The following is an 18,712-nucleotide window of genomic DNA, read 5'->3' as shown; positions in this document are numbered from 1 at the left end:
ATTATCATACCCAAAGTCCTCTGATTCTTTAATGTAGAAGCTGCTAAATCTTGTGTTATGGCTCCACAATATTTTATTTTTTTTTAAGTCTGCTGTAATATTTTCTTATTGACCTGGGAGTACCAGAATTAAGCTATAATATTTCTGGGAATTTTCACTTTGGGATTTCCTTTAGAAGGTGATCAATGGATTCTTTTAATTTCTATTTTACCCTCTGTTTCTAGAATACAAAGGCAGTTTACCGTGGCAATTTCTTGAAAGGTGATGTCTAGGATCTTTTTTTTGATCATGGCTTTTAGATAGTTCAATAATTCTTAAATGATCTTTCCTGAATCTATTTTCAAAGTTAGTTGTTTTTCCAATGATATATTTCACAGTCTTCTTTTTTTCATACATTCAGTTCTGTTTTATTGTTTCTTGATTTCTCATGAAATCATTAGCTTCCATTTGCTCAATTCTAATTTTTAAGGAATTATTTTCTTCAGGTCAAATTTTCTATTTCATCAATTCTTTTTAAAGATTTTTTTTTCCTTCAGTGAATTTTTATGCCTCTTTTCCCATTTGACCAATTCTGCTTGTCAAGACATTCTTCTCCTCATTGACTTGTGCATTTCCTTTACCATTTGGCCTAGTCTATTTTTAAAAATTGTTTTCTATTTTTAAAAATTGTTTTCTTTATTTTTTGTTTGTATCTCCTTTACCAAGTTGTCAACTCATTTTTTTCATGATTTTCTTATATCACTTTCATTTCTCTTCCTGTTTTACTTCTACCTCTTTTATTGATTGTTAAAATCCTTTTGAGCTCTTCCAAGTGCTGAAAACCAATTCATAGTTTTTCTTGGGGTTACTATATACATATATACGTGTGTGTGTGTGTGTGTGTGTGTGTGTGTGTGTGTGTGTGTGTAGGGTTTACTTGGGATTACTTTAGATATAAAAGCTTTGATTTTGTTATTTTCTTCTGAGTGTGTATTTTTGATTTTTCCTTGACACCATAATAACTTTCTATGGTCAGTTTTTTGTTTTTAGTTGTTGTTTTGCTCATTTTCTTAGCCTAATTCTTTTCTTTTAACTCTCTGTTAAAGTAGATCTATGCTTTGAGAATGAGGGATACACTGTTTCAAGCTTCAAGGATTTTTTTGCAGCATTTTCAAATATATGTTTGAGGACCTGTGAGTTTTTCAGTTGTTTCCAAGATATTATGATCTAAAGAGAGGTTTTTCCTCCTGACCTGTGCTCTAGTCTGCATGTGACCACAAGCTTTCTTTTCTGTTCTAGAAGTGTGAGGAGAGTTCCTGTTATATTCTGGCAATATTTTCTCCTCCTTATCCTGCCACCCAATACTGATACTCAGACCTGAATATGGGCAAAGGAATGTAGTCCTCCCCAAGTGCTAGCGAAAAGACCCCTGTAATCTCTTCTGAGCAGTTGCTTGACCCTCTCTATGGGCTGAGAGTTCTGGAAGCAGCACTGACACTGTTGATTTATTGATTCCTGATTTGCTGGAGTCAGGGCTATGCTGGTACATTCTGCATTGGGACTGTGTTCTACTCTTACCCTTCCTTGCTGATACTCTGAGTTGTCTTTGACTGGAAAAATTACTTCACTGGTCCTTAAGTGGGTTCTACTGCTCCAGAAATTGTTTCATAGCTTTATTTAAAGGTGTTTGGAGGTGTTTGGGGGAAAACTCCGGGGAGTCTGCCTTTTTCTGCCATCTTGGCTCCAACCCTCACCCCCCCAATATACTTTCTTACCTCGGTTGAGAACTAGTAGAAAAAGAGATGGCAATTAGCCTATTGCTTTGTTCCTTATTTTTTATATCATAAAACCTTCCTAAGTTCTTGGGATTTCATGGTTCTAAAATACTGTCATAGCACCCAATAGCCACAAGATAGGATATGACCACATCAGGAGCATAATATATATGATTAAAACATAGACACTAATTCTTTCAACATATTTGATCTAATACTTCTCTATTCATAGAGAGTATCTCTTGAACAACACAATTCCCTCCCTATGTAAAAAAAGAATCTTGTTTTTATTTATCTAGCATATGTTTTTATATAGACTTCCCTATGCACATGCTGTCATCCTAAACTAAAATATAAGTTCCATAAGGTCAAGTACCATTTGTTTGTTCATTTATTAATATTTTAATCATTGGTGTCTAATATACAGGTGGTATTTAAAAAGTACTAAAACATTGATTGACATACAGGATTAATGTTTTTTCATACATGATGCGAAACATCAGACTCTATGGAAACTATAGTCCAATGCCATGATTATGGTCTGCTTCCATCTAAATGTTTAATATTCTTTTTACACTGCTACTATTTTAAAGAAGCCTTTACAATTTATAATCCTTTCTGAGTATTGTGTTTCAGAGATTACAAGTGTGTGTGTGTGTGTGTGTGTGTGTGTGTGTGTGTGTGTGTGTGTCTTTCAGTCTTAAAGGTAACCATGTCGGGAGTTCTCTGTGCTAGAGTTTCTCCAATTCTATACTACCTTCAGACTATTCACAGCATTAACTCAGTTGACACTGTCCCCACTAATATTTCTTGACTCATGAAAATATGCCCAGAGCTCTGGAAAAAATCAGCAATGATTCATACCTATATATCTCATTATTTTTTTGCTGTTGTCATTCTAATGGCAAAGATACTCTCCCTTTGCATGTGTTTCTTCAGTGCTAAGTACAGTTTTTCTGAAGTAATTTCTAGATTTGCTGAATGGGCCAAGTCTCATTTTGCTGACCCAACACACATGCAAATATACAATTTTAAATGTCTCACTTCCTTCTCCTGAATGTGCTACATTGATAATTAGCATAGTTCCATTTAGCGTTAACTAGCCTACACAGAACCAACAACCATAACCCACTTAATTACTAGAGAAAAAAAACTTTGATATTGGAATGTACAGTATGGTCTAGTTTAAATTAAAAAGATCCCCCTGAAGTCGGATTGTTTCCTGCTTCTCAGTAGAGAATTAAAAGCTATTTGGTGTAGAGAAGATTACAAAGGCAATCACAGTTAGGGACCTGCTTTGCATATCAACACTTCTAATTTGCATACTCATGGTGGGCCTTACATTTCAAAGTATGTTAACATAGATGTGATTTGGGATAATAGCTAAAAACCCAGAACAGTCAGCAGAATGGCTATCTATGAACAGATGCCATTTGGAATATTGATTCTGATGAATGTAGGAGTAAAAAAACAATGAGAGCTTTCTGACCTATCTAGCCAAAGAAATTTCTCTAGTGGCCAAATCATCATAATCACTCACAGATATCTAGTTGTTAGGTATGTTCTACATTGTTCCATTACTGGCTCTAATTATCAAAATCCTTCCTCCATCATCATTGTGAGCATCAGGCTGGCAGCGCAAAGCCAAGCCCGGCCTTCTATTCAACAAGATTTGGGTTTAAGAACTGCTTTGGGTGCATACTGGCTGAATAATTCTAAGTAAGTTGTTTAATTTATTATTGCCCGCACACATCTCTAAAACTAAAAGTTTCAGCACAGTTACAATTTACATTACTAGAGTTTCCATATTAGGAGTTACCTATATGGATGAAATCATTTATCTGGACTAAACATATAACAATTAAATAAAGAGATGGATAATTAGCAATATAGATATTCTTGCATATATAGAGACAGAAATAAAGAGAAATGGATAGATATTTCATTATTCAAGTCTTAGTTACTTTGGTTTAATAAATACACACATATATATGTACACATACACACACATTATATATATGTGTATAATATATATGTCCATATATGTATATAAATATATATAAATGCATATATAGGTACATATTGTATCCTTATATGTTGGAGTATCTTTATATCTTAGCTTAGATGTCCATCATATACCTATATTAACTCTCCCATGTTTGAATAACAGCTCACTGTTTGAATCAAATTTACTACTCACATTAAGTAAAAAGAGAAAGATTGGAAATGACCATTTGAACATGTATCCAGCTGCATGGTAGTTATACTCCAGTTTAAGTTACAAGTATGCATTCTCTTGATCAAAAGCTTTTAAATATGGAACCCATGTACTTCCTTATTCAACTCAAATTTGTCTTTAGTGGCTGATATTCTGAAAGGCAATACTTTTGCTTTTTATTGACCTGTGCCTCTAATGCAGATATAAAAATAATTTTTAAAAGAAAGAATAAAACCATACAGCAAGTTAAATAGAACCTCTTCAAATACTCCTTGGTTACCTAGAAAAACTTGGGTTCAGAATTCTTAAATCACACATTTACATTAGCTAACATTCTTTTACTTATATTTTGATATTGTCATTAATGCCACGGTCAGGAAAAAGGCAAAAATTCTAATGAATGAGAAGGCAGAGGCTTCACTCTTTAGCTCTTTATCCTACTCCAGGTAGATGATCTATATTTACTTTTCAAAGAACAACTCCTTGTCATATAGTGTCTGCTTCAGGAAAGGTCAGCTGAGGATGAAATGCTAGAAAAGGGACCAATGAATGAAGCTTCTATGATAAGGGCAATTACCAACTCTGCTTGCCATTTATCCTGACAAAGCCCTAACTCAAAACTCTTTCAAAAGGGCCAAGTCCTAGTATTAGAAAATGTGCAGAGAAAACAAGTTGTTCTCTCCAAAGAAGACATCCCCCATCAAAAAAAAAAAGCTATTATTCAATGGTACATCCATGCCCAATGTAGCCCTTAAAAGTGAAATTTTCTGATACGAGTACAGACAGAATGTAACAGATTTTTCATTAGATTTTCTTACAGTTTAGAATCAACTGGTCCTCAAAGAATTCAGCTGGCTGTTCAATGCGAAATATCTTTTGCTTAAATCCAGGGATGCATTCCAAATCCTCTGCAAATGTGAGCAGCAACACCTGAGGAAACAAAGGGAAGGACTATTTTAACATCCATTGATTCATTTCTCACAGCAGTTACCCCCAGACTTGTGTATTTCCACAGCAATTGTAGGTTTTAATTCCATATTCAAAGGAAGAGGTGTGTGGTAATGGCTTTCAAGGCTGCTGGCATCTTCTTTTGGCAGTGAATTTTGGAAAATGTACCAATATCAAACAGATGTGGTAGATATCATGAAACAACAATGGCAATTCTTTTGCAAATTTTGTATCCACTAAGACCTTCACCAATTTCTTGTTATAAAATTTTACTGTTGAAATATGAATGTAAACCAAAAACTGCTATAGATACTTGAGCTTCAGTGTAATTCACTTTTCCATAAGCAAAGGGGTACTTTTATCCTGGCAAGAAAGAAATGAGTGTGGTCATCTCATTGGTTGTATCTGCTACAGGGAGCCTCATGCAGAGCTTTCCCCACTGTTGGATATCCCCTATGTGTAATTATCCTGGAGAACTAAGTCTCAGTTCTATATACCAATATTTTCAAAATCATTGAGTACAGATATAATATGGGATTTCAAATAGGATAGTACCCTAAAGCTCACCTAGCCCAATCCTTTCATTTGTCAGAATAGGAAACTAGGGTCAAGAGAGATAAAGTGATTTTCCATATTTATACAGATAGTAAATAATATAACTAAGATTTGAATTTAGCTCCATTTATTCAGAGCTAGGTCTGGATAGCATTAGCACTGAGGATGTACATCTACAGCTACAATGCAGAGATATTAAAAGAATTGAAAAAGGGAAATGATCCTTTTCTAATATTCCCAAACTAAAATAATAGGAGCAAAGATACTCCAGTCTGAAATGGGCATGTATTACTACATTCTGCTTAGAAGATGAAGGATGCGAATAGACACATCCTTTAATTTTCTTCAAAGACTACAGACTGAAATTAACATTATCTCCTTCCTGTATAAAGTTATAATCTGAATCAGACATAACACTAACTCCTTCCTATAAAAGACTATAGTTGAGAGTAGTGACATTATTGTCCCTCTTGGGAGACTAGATTATAATGGTCTGCTAACAACTCATCTTAGGAAACTACAGTTTGAAATAGTCCTCTTAAGGGACCCTTCCATGTATTGATAACATGTTATGACTACATCTGTTCCAAATCCCTTATAGGCTTATATCCCATGTAGGCAGCATGATAATTTATATTAATTTAGCGGCCTTCTGGCAAACAGAAAACTATAACCTACAATTCAGCCAGTTAAATGATATTGTCCAAGGTCCTACCCCTGTCACTTCATGCTTTCCATCATATCTTTCTATCTAATTAGTTAATTCCGACCTTAAATATTATGAGGTAATTAGAACAATCAAATTTTCTGTTATCCAAGTTCTCCAAGGACAAGGAGGAGAGAAAATAATGAAAAGTTGGAAATTTATCTATAGATTTATCAATCAATTTGAAATTTATTTGCAACTATCTACTTGAGTAAACTCGATCTAATCATTGGGTCTTTTTTGTAGGTAGGTAGAATAGAAAAAAAAACAGTCTTAGACAAATACTATTTTAGGGATTCTCTGGAGTTTTGGGAGGAAGAAACCCATCTTAGATGATATCATGGGGCAAAACTTCCATTTAAAAAAATTAGTATTTTATTCTTGCATAAATCCAGTTTAATTACTCTCATCCAAAACCTGAAAAAAGGCTAAATGCTAAATTGTGTTTGTTTCATGTCTTTTGGACCAGACCAGTGATTTATTTTACTGTAGAAGTCCTTCTACTAAGGTGCTTACTTTGAAATTTAAATAGTCATATAAAAGTGAAAGGAAAAGGAGTGGTAACTTGTTCATGTTCATACATCCAATGTGGGAGAGAATAGACTTAAAACTTGGATTTCCCTGAAGCTTTCTATCCATGCCTCTTACTGAGACATCAATAAATACTGTGTATGTTCAGGCCTTAAAGATTACTACCTGACAATACCCCTTTATAAAAGATGGAAAAGATATCTATGGATATTATCCTAAGTCAAATGTCTTCAGAGAAGAAGTAAACTGGAAATTTCCACAGTTTTTTTTTTTCCTTAAAATGAGGAAAATCTAAATAGAGATCAGCTCAGCATCAGTCTATATTCTTACATATAGGGCAAGTGTTATGTCAATTTAACAAACAGAAGGTGACCTTTTCTCACATAGAAATAATTATCAGATCTAGCCTGGTCTTGCTGTGAAATGTTCAGTTTCATTCTCGCTATGCAACTCTCACCACTTTCTTCTCTGCCAGACATTAGACAAGATGTCAGATTTGTCATCACGTGGGAAGCTTTTTATTAATTATCTCACAGAAGCAAAGTCCTTTTTTGTAATTTATTTTTCACACCAAGAAAATTCTTCTATTGAACTAAATGTCTATCTTGTTAAATTGTTTTTCTGCTAAAGGTCTTCACTTTGAAAAATCCCAGAAGAAAAGAAATAAGCTGGGCAACAATTGATGTTGAAAGGAAGAAGCTGATCCCATTATGCTGAATGCAGCATATCTTGGAGTTGGCCCTGCTGCTTGGTATTTATTATCTAAAAAGACTGAATGCTTGAATCTTTGAGTGAATAAAAAGTCTCTCCAATTGGGAAGCAAACATAATAACCTATAATAGCATCTGGCCCCATCTTCATGGATGGTGAGCAGTACCACACAAGTTTCTTCAGCCAGCATTAGAAAGATGTTTCTATCTATTATCACATGAGGAGTCTTATTGTTAATCATCTTGCAAAATTAATATCTTATCTTACAAATTTACTGTGAGTTTCCAATAAGATCATATGTAGAGCAAGTTTTCACCTGATGGGAATCGCTGAGAATGGGTTAGAATTTGATACGGGACTATGATATGGAAGTAGAAGAGTATATGTTCATCGTTCAAAGGAATGGGTTAAAACAAAGTAGAATGGGACAATTGTATAAAAAAATAAGATGTTACATTCTTATATGAAAATGCATAAACCAGGGGTGGATTAAAATATGATGGAAAACATTTTAGGGAAGAAAATGGAGAAAGAATGAGAAGCAATATTGTAGTAGGCCTATATTCCAGACCACCTAACCAAATGGGGAAAATGGATCTTAAATTCCAGAAGTCAATACAATTCAAAATAATATTTATAGGTCTATTATGTACTAGATGGTGTACACACATATATGTGCTAGGATATAAAGGCAGAAGAGAATGTCACCATCCTAAAGCATATTATAGTTTGTAAAAAGGGAAATAATATGTATACATATAAGCAAATATAAAATTTATGCAATTTATAGGATAACAGTATAGATCTAACACGAATAGCAGCTGGATGCCAACTTACTTAAAGGGAGAGTTCTAAAAGGCACAATGGAAAGATATAAAAGTTTGTGAGAGGGAGAGCAGAGAGATAGTGCTGATGTGGATGGATCCTAGGGATCAGGGGATGGGTAGTCCAGAAGAGAAATTTGATGTGGACAATTTGCAGCTTAGGATCACAAAGACTGTGAGTTGGAGCAATAGTGCAGTATATTCCCTTGTCCCTCATCAAAGAGTTGGTACAGAGACAGAGTACAGTTATCATGGGAGATGTCAAACTCCTGGACTTCTATTAGAGCAAAGTAAATGACAAATTTTTTTGCCTTGTTGAGCTGATAGCTTTATTATTTGTTGAAGGAAAGGATGGGAAGAATAGCTATTTTGGATCTGATTCTGACCATATCACTTCAATTCAATTATAGAAAATTTTACATGTCTGCTGAGATGAAAACATTATGATAGATATCAAGGAAACAAAAACTAAACAATTTCAATCTTTAAGGTTACATTATAGTAATATGAAGGGTGCAGGAGATCCACAGTCCCTTATTCATTATGGCTATAATACACAGTGTGTGAAGGTAAATAGCATGGAATAAGTCTGAAAAGGGAGATTAGAGCCAGATTATGAAGTCCTTTAAATGCCACAATTGGGAGTTAATCTATTTATTTTTATTCCTGATCCACTAAAGATTTTGTAGTAGAGGAGTAACATCATCAGATCAGTACCTTAGCAAGGTAATTTGAAGGATGCTTTAGGAGAGAAGTGATTGGGGAGGGCAATATAAAGTTATTAAATAGTGCAGAATAATAGTAGTGGTAAGGAACTGCACTTAAATAATGGCTATGTCATTAGACAGAAGGGGGTTGATACAGGAAATATCACACAGGTAGAATATATAGGATTTAGCAATTGATGAAATCTCAAAATCAAGCTTGATTCCTCTCTTCTTCAGTTTCTATATCCAATGTATTCTACTTCTACAATATTTCTTGACTCTATGCCTTCACTCTTTACCCAGCAAGAACTCCAGTTCAGTCCTTCATCACCTCTCATATATATGATTTCAATAATTCACTGTTTGCTTTTCCTACCTCTGATTTTTCTCCTCTCTAATTCAGGCTCTATGGAGTGGCAATACTGGCATCTCTTAAGAAACCTTTCTGACTTCCCTTCCTGTTGCTATGCTTAACCAAAATTACATATAATATAAAATGATATAACATGATATATGATATGATATAATATGTTCAATATGTATATATTCACATATGTATATACATAAATATAATGTATAAACAAGCTAAAATAACATTATATGTCATGTATACATATGTGTCTAAGTATCTACTTATCTGTGTATATGTCATTTTATCTGTTTATCCCAGTGCCTAGAAGAGTACTTGGCACATGAAAGCATAATAAGTAATTGTTGACTGATTGACTCATGTGAAGGGCAAAAGGAAAGATTCAACAAGAATTCTGTTTACCAATGTAAACTGGTAAATTGGGAGAATGGTGGTATACTCAACAGAAATAGGATAGTTGGAGAAATGGTAGCTTTGATGATAAAGACATTGAGTTCTATTTTCATTATACTATATTTGTATTTGGTAGAAATGTCTCTTAGAAAGTTGAAGTTTAGATGAAACATGGGAATATATATAGACACATATATATGTCTATAGAATATGTATAAACATACTATATATTTCTCATCATATATACAAATATGCATAAAATATACATTTGTATGTGTGTATAAAGAGTAGCATTTATATTACATATATATATTTTGGATATGGATGTTGTATACTTTTTTCAAGTAATCTGTTTGTTCTTATTGAGGCTGATGAAATCCCAAGGGAAAGGAGAGGTTCCGGGACTTAGCTATATAAATAGGAAGAAGTAGTCATGATATTATTAGATTTCCTAATAGATTGATATGGAAAAACCTAATCCAAGTCTGGTGTTCACCCAAGATTTTTTTGATGAGAGATTTCAGACCTCAGCAAAGACATGTGTTGAAATATTATATCCTAAGATTCCAAAAAGGAGCTCAGGAAGGATGGATGTTCTCAAGAACAAATTTCAGGGAATGTAAATCCAAATGATTCCAATAATGAAGTAAAGGAATATTGTCTAGAGAGATATCGCATTATCTCTTTTTAGAAGACAAATAGAAGACAGAAATAATGACAAGTGACTTAGGACCTTTTTAAGAAGTATGTTTTATAAAATCAAGAGAATTAAAATGTAAAATTAACTGAAATTTGATGAAAGTAAGGATAAGAAAAAAGATTTCTGAAATGTGTGAAGAGGGCAGGTAAAGAAAGCCTAGGACCAATTATTTAGAAATATAAGACAATATTGATGGATGGCAGAGAAAAAGCAAAAAAAAATTTCTTCTAATTTTAAGAAAAGTTTTCTTCATATGGGAAATGAGGTAAAAATATTCAATAAAGAAATGAAAGAAAGCTGAAAATGGAAATGGTTAGAGAATGCCTAATTGCCCTTCAGTGAATTCAAGTTACCAAGCTTAGATGAACTTCACTCCAGGATACTCAAAAGAACTTGCAGATGAAAATGAATTATATTAAGCTACAGATTACTGGAATTGTTTTTTTTTTTTTTAATATTCAAAATATATGGAAAGAAAACTAGTGATCACTGTGGATCTATAGAGGTCACCAAGAAAAGGTCATGCAAGATATTTTCTTTTTTTGCAGGTTTATTAGTATAAGACTCTATTAGAATTGCCCAGAGTCCTGTATTGAACCTGTGACTCAGAGAAGCTGGACTTTGACTGAAGAGTTAATCTCTCCCATCTTTAGGGATTGAAAAAAGTTAAAATTACTTGATAAGAGAAATTATGAGCACATGAAAAATACAGAAACAGTGAGCATAACCCTGGACAAAAGAGGAGCTGAGGAGCCATATGAAGAGACAACTGTTCTTAGGAGCAGATGCTAAGATTCCCTGACCAGAGCTATGTGATTGAATCATGAACAAGAGACATAGAACAGATGCTGCATTGCTCGAACTGTAGGACTGCTGAGATCAGAACTGTTAGTTATTCATTCCCTTTGTTCTCTCTCTCTCTCTCTCTCTCTCTCTCTCTCTCTCTCTCTCTCTCTCTCTCTCTCTCTCTGATCCGTGCAAAATCTAATCTCAGTTTCTTAACAAGCTGTCTACCTTTCTAGGTACTTCTTTTTAAAAGCAGATTATTATGATAAATGTGGTTAACCATTGCACTGTTAGTCTGTATATGTCAAAAGCAGAAAAAGAATTAATAGGTGGAAGAATTCAATTTCAACCACTGTAGTATATTTTGGCATAGCTTCTTTTTTTCTGTCTGGGGGCTCAGAGCTGTAGAAAGAGAATTATTGACTCATGCTTTTACAATTTCCTAAGTCAAAAGGAACATGTATTTTGGGACTACTCTCTCCCCAAGCAATAAATGAGTCAGCAATTTGGTTATAGAGAAGATTTTGACTAGCTGACTAGAACTAGTGTGCATATCAAGGAAGTGTGGAGGTCTAATACAGTCGTTGTCATTTTCTTCCTATTGCATCCTACTGTTCTTTGAAAGGAATGCACCATTCCCCATCATAGAGTGGCAGATGGAAAAAAGTAAGGACTAAGAAAAAAGTAAGAGAAGTCTTCTCTCCCTTTCTGTGATCATGGTTACAAAGGGGACAATCTGGGTTTGTTCTATCTTGTTAAAGTTCAAGTCCTTCAGTGACAAGCCACATGTGTCAAGGAATGCAGCCCAGAAACCTTTCTCAATTCCCCAAATGCTCCAGTGGCCTCTAGTCCAGGGACTTTATTTACCTCCTTTATACAGGTTTGAAAGAACAGTAACATCACAAATGCTACCATCACTTTTGCCTGAAATGGAGAAATACTGTCTCTCACAGTATGCTTAAGTATAAGAACCACTTTATCCACAATGTAATCATACATATTTACTATCAATATTGATTGAGGCCTTTGCTATAGTATCCCAAGGATCCCAGGGATCTATATCCCTTCCCTAAATATTGAAGATATTTAGTAATGTGCATTAAAGAGATAAACAGCATGCTGTCCAAATTTGAGGATTTCACAGAGAGAGGAGAGATTCCTAATATGCAAATCTTATCTTGTTAATAGCTTTGGGATTTCCCCAACTCACAGAACATCTCCAAACTTCAAATATCTAAGATTACAATTTATGTATAGGTTGTCATCTGTATATCATACATATCTGTATAACATAAGGAATTCCTACATAGGATCATACATTTAGACCTTAGAGGACATCTAGTCCAACCTCTTATTTTATAAATGAACAAGTTGAGCCTAAGACAGATGAAATGACATCCCCAACATTCTGTGGACATTAAGCTGTGAGGGAAAAGTGTGGGTATTTGCAGTAATACTAGTAGAGACTTTTCCTTTCAAGGAAGATATAATACTATCAATGCATTCTTATTGCATTCAGTAATTGAAACAATTTTTAATTTATCTGATCTAACTTGCCTCTCATCTGGCCAACATCTCCAACATTTTTTTTAATAAGAATGGCAAGAAAATGTTGTCAAATAACTTATAAAATGTAGATTAATTATCTTTACAAAAATGCCTTTGATGTTGGTGTTGTTGATGCTGACCTTTGGTATGGCCTTTTCTTAATTCAGATAGTAGGTTCTTTGTTTATCACCATATCCTTTTCTAGATGTTTGCTACCCATCCTTTTTTGTATTCAATTCAACAAATATTTATTAGATACTGTAGTATTACAGGTCCTTTGTTAAACACTGGGGATAAAAAAATAAATAAAAGAAAATTTCTCTCTGCAAGAAGTCAAGGAGTTTACCTTCTTTTGAAAAGATACACAATGAATAAATAGAAAAAATAAAAATAAATTGAGTAATTTCATGAATTGTTAATCACTAAGTTTATGAGCTGGCATTTCAGTTACACTTTGAAGGGAGCTAAAACATCAGAGAGAAGAAGACATAATGTTCCAGTTGGGCAAGCAAGATAGTTTGTATGGAGACGTGGAGGAAAGAGATGGAGAGTCACATATAGGGAAAATTACTACATTAAAGTAATAGGAATGGTAGAGTAGATTATGGGGAACCAAGATTGAATGTAGGAATTCCAAGGGGGGGATTATAAAACTATAAATTTAAAACCAAGGAGGGTGGTAGTGAAAATAAAAAAGGAACAGATGAGTAAAATGAAAGGAAAAATGGTGGGACTTATTGACAAACCATATATTGCAGGAGCAAAAGAAAAATAAATCAGAATCAGATTGTGAAGGACTTTACAAATGAGAGAGAGACAGAAAATATTCGTTAAATGCTTACTATGTTCTCAGACATTATATTAAGTGCTGGGGATAAAAACCTAAACAGTAAAGACAATCGCTAAACTAAAGAAGCTGTACATTCTAATAGGAAAGACAACACAAAGGGGACTTAGAAATAAAATATGAGTATTCAAATGTCCTCGAGGTTGCTGTAAAGTCATTGGACAATTCCATTAAGTGGAAAGTGGCACTGGGAATGAAGTGGACACATACCCTGAGCTTTTTGCGAAAGGGTGATTCAGCCCAGGGACTAATGGTGAGGGGGTAAAGTCCAAACAGCAAAGAGAAGATCTAGAAATAGCAGGGAGCCACTCAATCTTTGTGAGCAGCAAGATAATGCACTTTAGCATTCTCCTGTTTAAAAATATTTTATAGTATTCTATTTGGGGGATCAAAATCAAGCTCAATAGTTTCTAATATGCAGAATCAATTATTATTTATTTTCACTTTTGAAATAAGTAAACTATTTGCTCATCTTCCATCTATTATTTTCCCCCTTCATTAACTTCAAAGTTTATTGACAATAGTTCAGCACTTACAGATGTTAAGTTTTTTTGTTTTTTTTTTGCAGTCCCCAAGAATGAAGTATATTTGGAAATGGTGACTATAACTTACCAAGGACGCTTAGGTATTCTCTTATTTGTTACTTCTTGTATAAGCCTGGAGTCTTACAAGTAGGTAGGTCAGCTAAATCTGTTAGGATATATTAATTCCTTCTTTCTAACTGCCAAAACTTGCCCGGTTTGCATAATTTGTAGAGGAAGGGGAGATGAAATGTTCAGAAAAGTACATTTTCTTTTCTTCTACCTATCCAAAGAGAGGAATATGCAATATGGCATAGTGTAATGTTCAACTTAAAGTAAAAAAAAAAACCTGGTTTCAAGTAACTACTTATTAGCTTTGTGACTTTGAGCAGTGTTTACTTTCTAGACTTCAGTTTCTTCTACCATAAAGTAGGAGTTGACATCATAAGCTCTAAAATTATTTTTCATCATTAACAGTATCTGCTTTTGCTATTTATGAGGAAATTCTGTGCTTGAGAGTTCTAGCAAATTCTATCTTAGAAACACCAGAAGTTTGCATTAACACTAGTTCCAAACACAGCCCCCCCCTTCTTCCTCCAAGGGTTCTGATCATCATATTGCTCATTAAACTAAATCCAACAGTTTTCCCTTTCAAGAAAAAAAAAAATCCTTCCTTATTCTTCACAGTGAAATTTAAAGACATCTTTCTCAACAAAGATGTGATATCTCTCAACTACCAAAAAACTCAAATGGCATCCAGAATTTTGTGCTTTCTGGAATCTCTCATTTCGGTGTTGTGCACCACTATCTGAGGCTATGCATATGAATACATAAAACTAAACATCTGTGTTTTGCACACATATGCTTACTTGCACATTCTAGAATATGTGTTTTATTCACAAATATAGTCAGATGGCACTTTGTCTCAATTATAGACTTTAAAAAAAAAGAAAGTTATTTTGCTCTATATTATAAATTTAGCTCTACCCTTAATTTAATTACTGGAAAAAATGACAATTCATAATAGATTACATAATGGACTTTTTTATTTGATTGAACATATGATTCCTTTATAGTAAGAGAGGCTTCTAAGGAAATTCCCTCCATCAACCACAATTGCTATACAAGTTTTACTCTTAGAGAATTACCTGTTAATTCAGAAATTAAGTGATTTGCTAAGAGTCACAAAGTCAGCTGGAGGAGCCTCTTGAATCCAGATCATCCTGACTTTAAAGGTTGCCTTTAATTCATTGCTTTCATCAGAAAATGATAAGCTATATTAGAAATGTGACCCAGTCTGTTTGGAGAACATGATTTGTATATATTACATTTCCATAATATGGATAAAACTTTGTATGAACCTCATGGTTAATTTTTTATTGGGGAAGGTAGAGAATTTAAATTGTGAATATATATTTCCCCCAGAAGAATATAGAAATGAAAAAGTTATCTAAAGATAAAACATCTGTATAAAACATAAAATAAGACACTGGGGAAGGTTTTATTTGCATCTCTGAAAAAAGTAATCATGCTGGGAGCAAACAGAAAATTACATATAGAACCATTAAATTACTTTTTTAACATTAGCCAAACTCTTCCCTTTCTCTGAGTCTCAGTTTCTTTCTCTGAAAAATAGAGTCCCTCCAAACTTATGATTCTAAATTAAACCCTACCAATTGTCAGGACCAGAACCTGAGCTCACTTTGAAGAATGCCTAAATACCTTCAGCCACTATTTGAAAGAACTACATATTTTATACATTTCCCTTATTTACAGGCAAAAAAGACTCAAAACAGAAGATATTATTTTGAACATTTTATCCCAAAAGACTTGTATACTTCTTGAGAGAATTAAGGCAAACTACACATTAGTAAAGACTGAATGAATGAGATTTTAATCTTCACAGATTCACGGAGCTAAAGAAGTCACAGATTCCCAACACCTGGAGTGTTTCACCGAGAGATCCCTGGTTCTGGCCCAGTTTCTAAGATTAAGTCAAACTACTAGAAGAAAGAAAGTACCTTTTATAGAGCTTTTTAGCGTCTCAACTAAAATAGTCTTCAAAATAAAAATGTTCCCTGGATTGTTTTCCTTTGACTTTACAAACTATGATGCCTAAATTTTTCCCTTATGCTTTTCAACTTACATTATATTCATGTCGATTATATTTTCATTCATTCATTCATTCAAATCGCTCATATGTTTCAGATACTATTCTAGGCACTAGGGATACTTAAAAAAATGTTCCTACTATGACTGATTTGACAATGTAGCCAGGGGAGATGAGATAGACCCACATGATTATATACAAAATAGATATAAGGTAATTAATTTAGAGAGAGAAAGCACTAGCAATTCAGATGAATGAGAGGGCAACATGAAAAACCTAATGTGGAAGGTGACACTTGAGTAGAAACTTAAAGTAGATTTAATAAACCCTTGGAATTCAAAATTGAAACTGTTACTTCTTTCTCCAACCCTATTTTTATTTTATATTTTTGTCTTCTTTAAATTTATTATTTTAATATTTTCCTCCAGTTACATTAAAAACAATTTTTTGTTTGACTTAAAGATTTTTGAGTTCTAGGTTCTCTCCCTTATCCTCACCCACAATTAAGAAACAATATTTGAAGTTATTCAAAACATTTCCATAAAAGTCAAGTTGTGAAAGATAACATAGATCTCCTACCCTAATGAAAATAAAAACTCTCAAGAAAAAATTAAATTAAAAATATAGAGAGAAATGAAGAATTCTTTTATCTATATTCAGACTTCTTTAGTTCCTTCTCTGGATATGGATAGGATTTTTCATCACAAATCCTTCAGAGTATGTGTGGATGAATGTATTATTGAGAATAACAAAGTCATTTACAGCTGTTCATCCCAGAATATTGCTATTACTTGGTATACACTATATTTCACTTTGTTCATGGAGTACTTCCCAGGTTTTTCTTTTCCTGAAAGCATCTTGCTTATCATTATCCAAAGAACAATAATATTCCATCAGAGAAATTTGTTTAAAAAAGTTTTTTTTACAATTACTATTGATAGTTGTATTTCCTTCTACTTATTCTCTCTCTCTCCTTTCACCCTGTGTCAACTCAAAAATGTTTTGCTACTGACCACCCTCCCTATGTCATTTATCATCCTTTATTCCCTTCCCACATCCCATTCCTTTCCTATTTTCCTGCAGGGTAAGATAGATTTCTGTATCCGTGATGAGTATGTATGTTATTTTCTATGTGAGCCAATTGTAATGAAAGTAAGGTTCATGCATTCACCCTCTTCTCCCCTTCTTCCCTTCCACTGCAAAGCTTTGTCTTACCTCTATTTTTGTGGCAGATAATTTGAACCATTTCACTTCTCCCTTTCCCTTTCTCCCATCACATTCTTCTCTCAGCAATTAATTTCATCATTTAAAAGAAAGATATTCAATGATGGACAGAAACAGCTACACCCAGAGAAGGAACACTGGGAATTGAGTGTAAACTTTTTGCATTATTGTCTTTCTACCAAGGTTACTTTTACCTTCGGAAGCCAATTCTTATCGTACAATAAGAAATTTGGTTTTACACACATATATTGTATCTAGGATATGCTGTAACACATTTAACATGTATGGGATTGCCTGTCATCTAGGGGAGGAAGTAGAGAGAGGGAGGGGAAAATTTGGAAAAGAAATGAATACAAGGGATAATGTAAAAAATTACCCATGCATATGTACTGTCAAAAATTATAATTATAAAATTAATAAAAAAGAAAGATATTATCCCTTCATATTCAACTCACATCCATGCCCTCTATCTATATATGCTCATTCTAAGTGACATAATAATGAGACATTTCTAATGAGTTAGAAATATACTCCCATGTAAAAATGTAAACAGAATAATCTTATTAAGCCCCTTATGATATTACTTTTTTGATTACCTCCTATGCTTCTCCAAATTCCTACATTTCAAAATCAAATTTTTCATTCAGCTCTGGTATTTTCATAATGAACACTTGAAAATCCTCTGTTTCATTGAATGACCACCTTTTTCTCTGAAGGATTATACTTAGTTTTGCTGGGTAGGTGATTCTTGGTTGCAATCCTAGTTCCATTGCTGTCTAGAATATCATATCCCAAGTCCTCCACTCTTTTAATGTAGAAGCTGCTAAATCTTGTTTTTATCTTAATGGTGGCTTCATTATATTTGAATAGTTTCTTTCTGGATGCTTGCAATATTGTCTCATTGACCTGGAAGTTCCAGAATTTGGCTATAATATTCCTGGGAGTTTTAATTTTGGGATCTCTTTCAGGATATGATCATTGGATTCTTATGATTTCTATTTTATCCTCTAGTTCTATGCTATCAGGACTGTTTTCCTTGATAATTTCTTGAAAGATGATGTTCGGGCTCTTTTTTTGATCATGACTTTCAGATAGACCGATAATTTTAAAATTATCTCTCCTGGATCTATTTCCCAGATCAGTTGTTTTTCCAATAAGATATTTCACTTTTTTCTATTTTTAATTTTTTTTTCCAAGCCCATTTTTCAAAGTTTTATATAGCAGCACTATTCTTGTCCATATTCCCAAACTCCTCCTGG

General features: G+C 33.6%; 1 protein-coding gene across 2 annotated transcripts in view; it reads right to left on the bottom strand.

Moving 5' to 3' along the window:
• The window catches only part of LOC141555396 (cadherin-13-like), a 956,506-nt gene that overhangs the window by 712,733 nt on the left and 225,061 nt on the right, over positions 1-18,712 (bottom strand). For both annotated transcript variants that reach the window (XM_074288232.1, XM_074288231.1), the window contains exon 2: positions 4,791-4,902. In XM_074288232.1, coding sequence (XP_074144333.1) covers positions 4,791-4,902 — 112 coding nt within the window. The remainder of the gene's footprint in view (positions 1-4,790; positions 4,903-18,712) is intronic.

This window comes from Sminthopsis crassicaudata, chromosome 2, assembly GCF_048593235.1.
Source record: "Sminthopsis crassicaudata isolate SCR6 chromosome 2, ASM4859323v1, whole genome shotgun sequence".
NCBI classification, from domain to species: Eukaryota; Metazoa; Chordata; class Mammalia; order Dasyuromorphia; family Dasyuridae; genus Sminthopsis; species Sminthopsis crassicaudata.
Note: the sequence above shows the minus strand (reverse complement) of the source record. Positions and strands in the feature narration are given on the sequence as shown.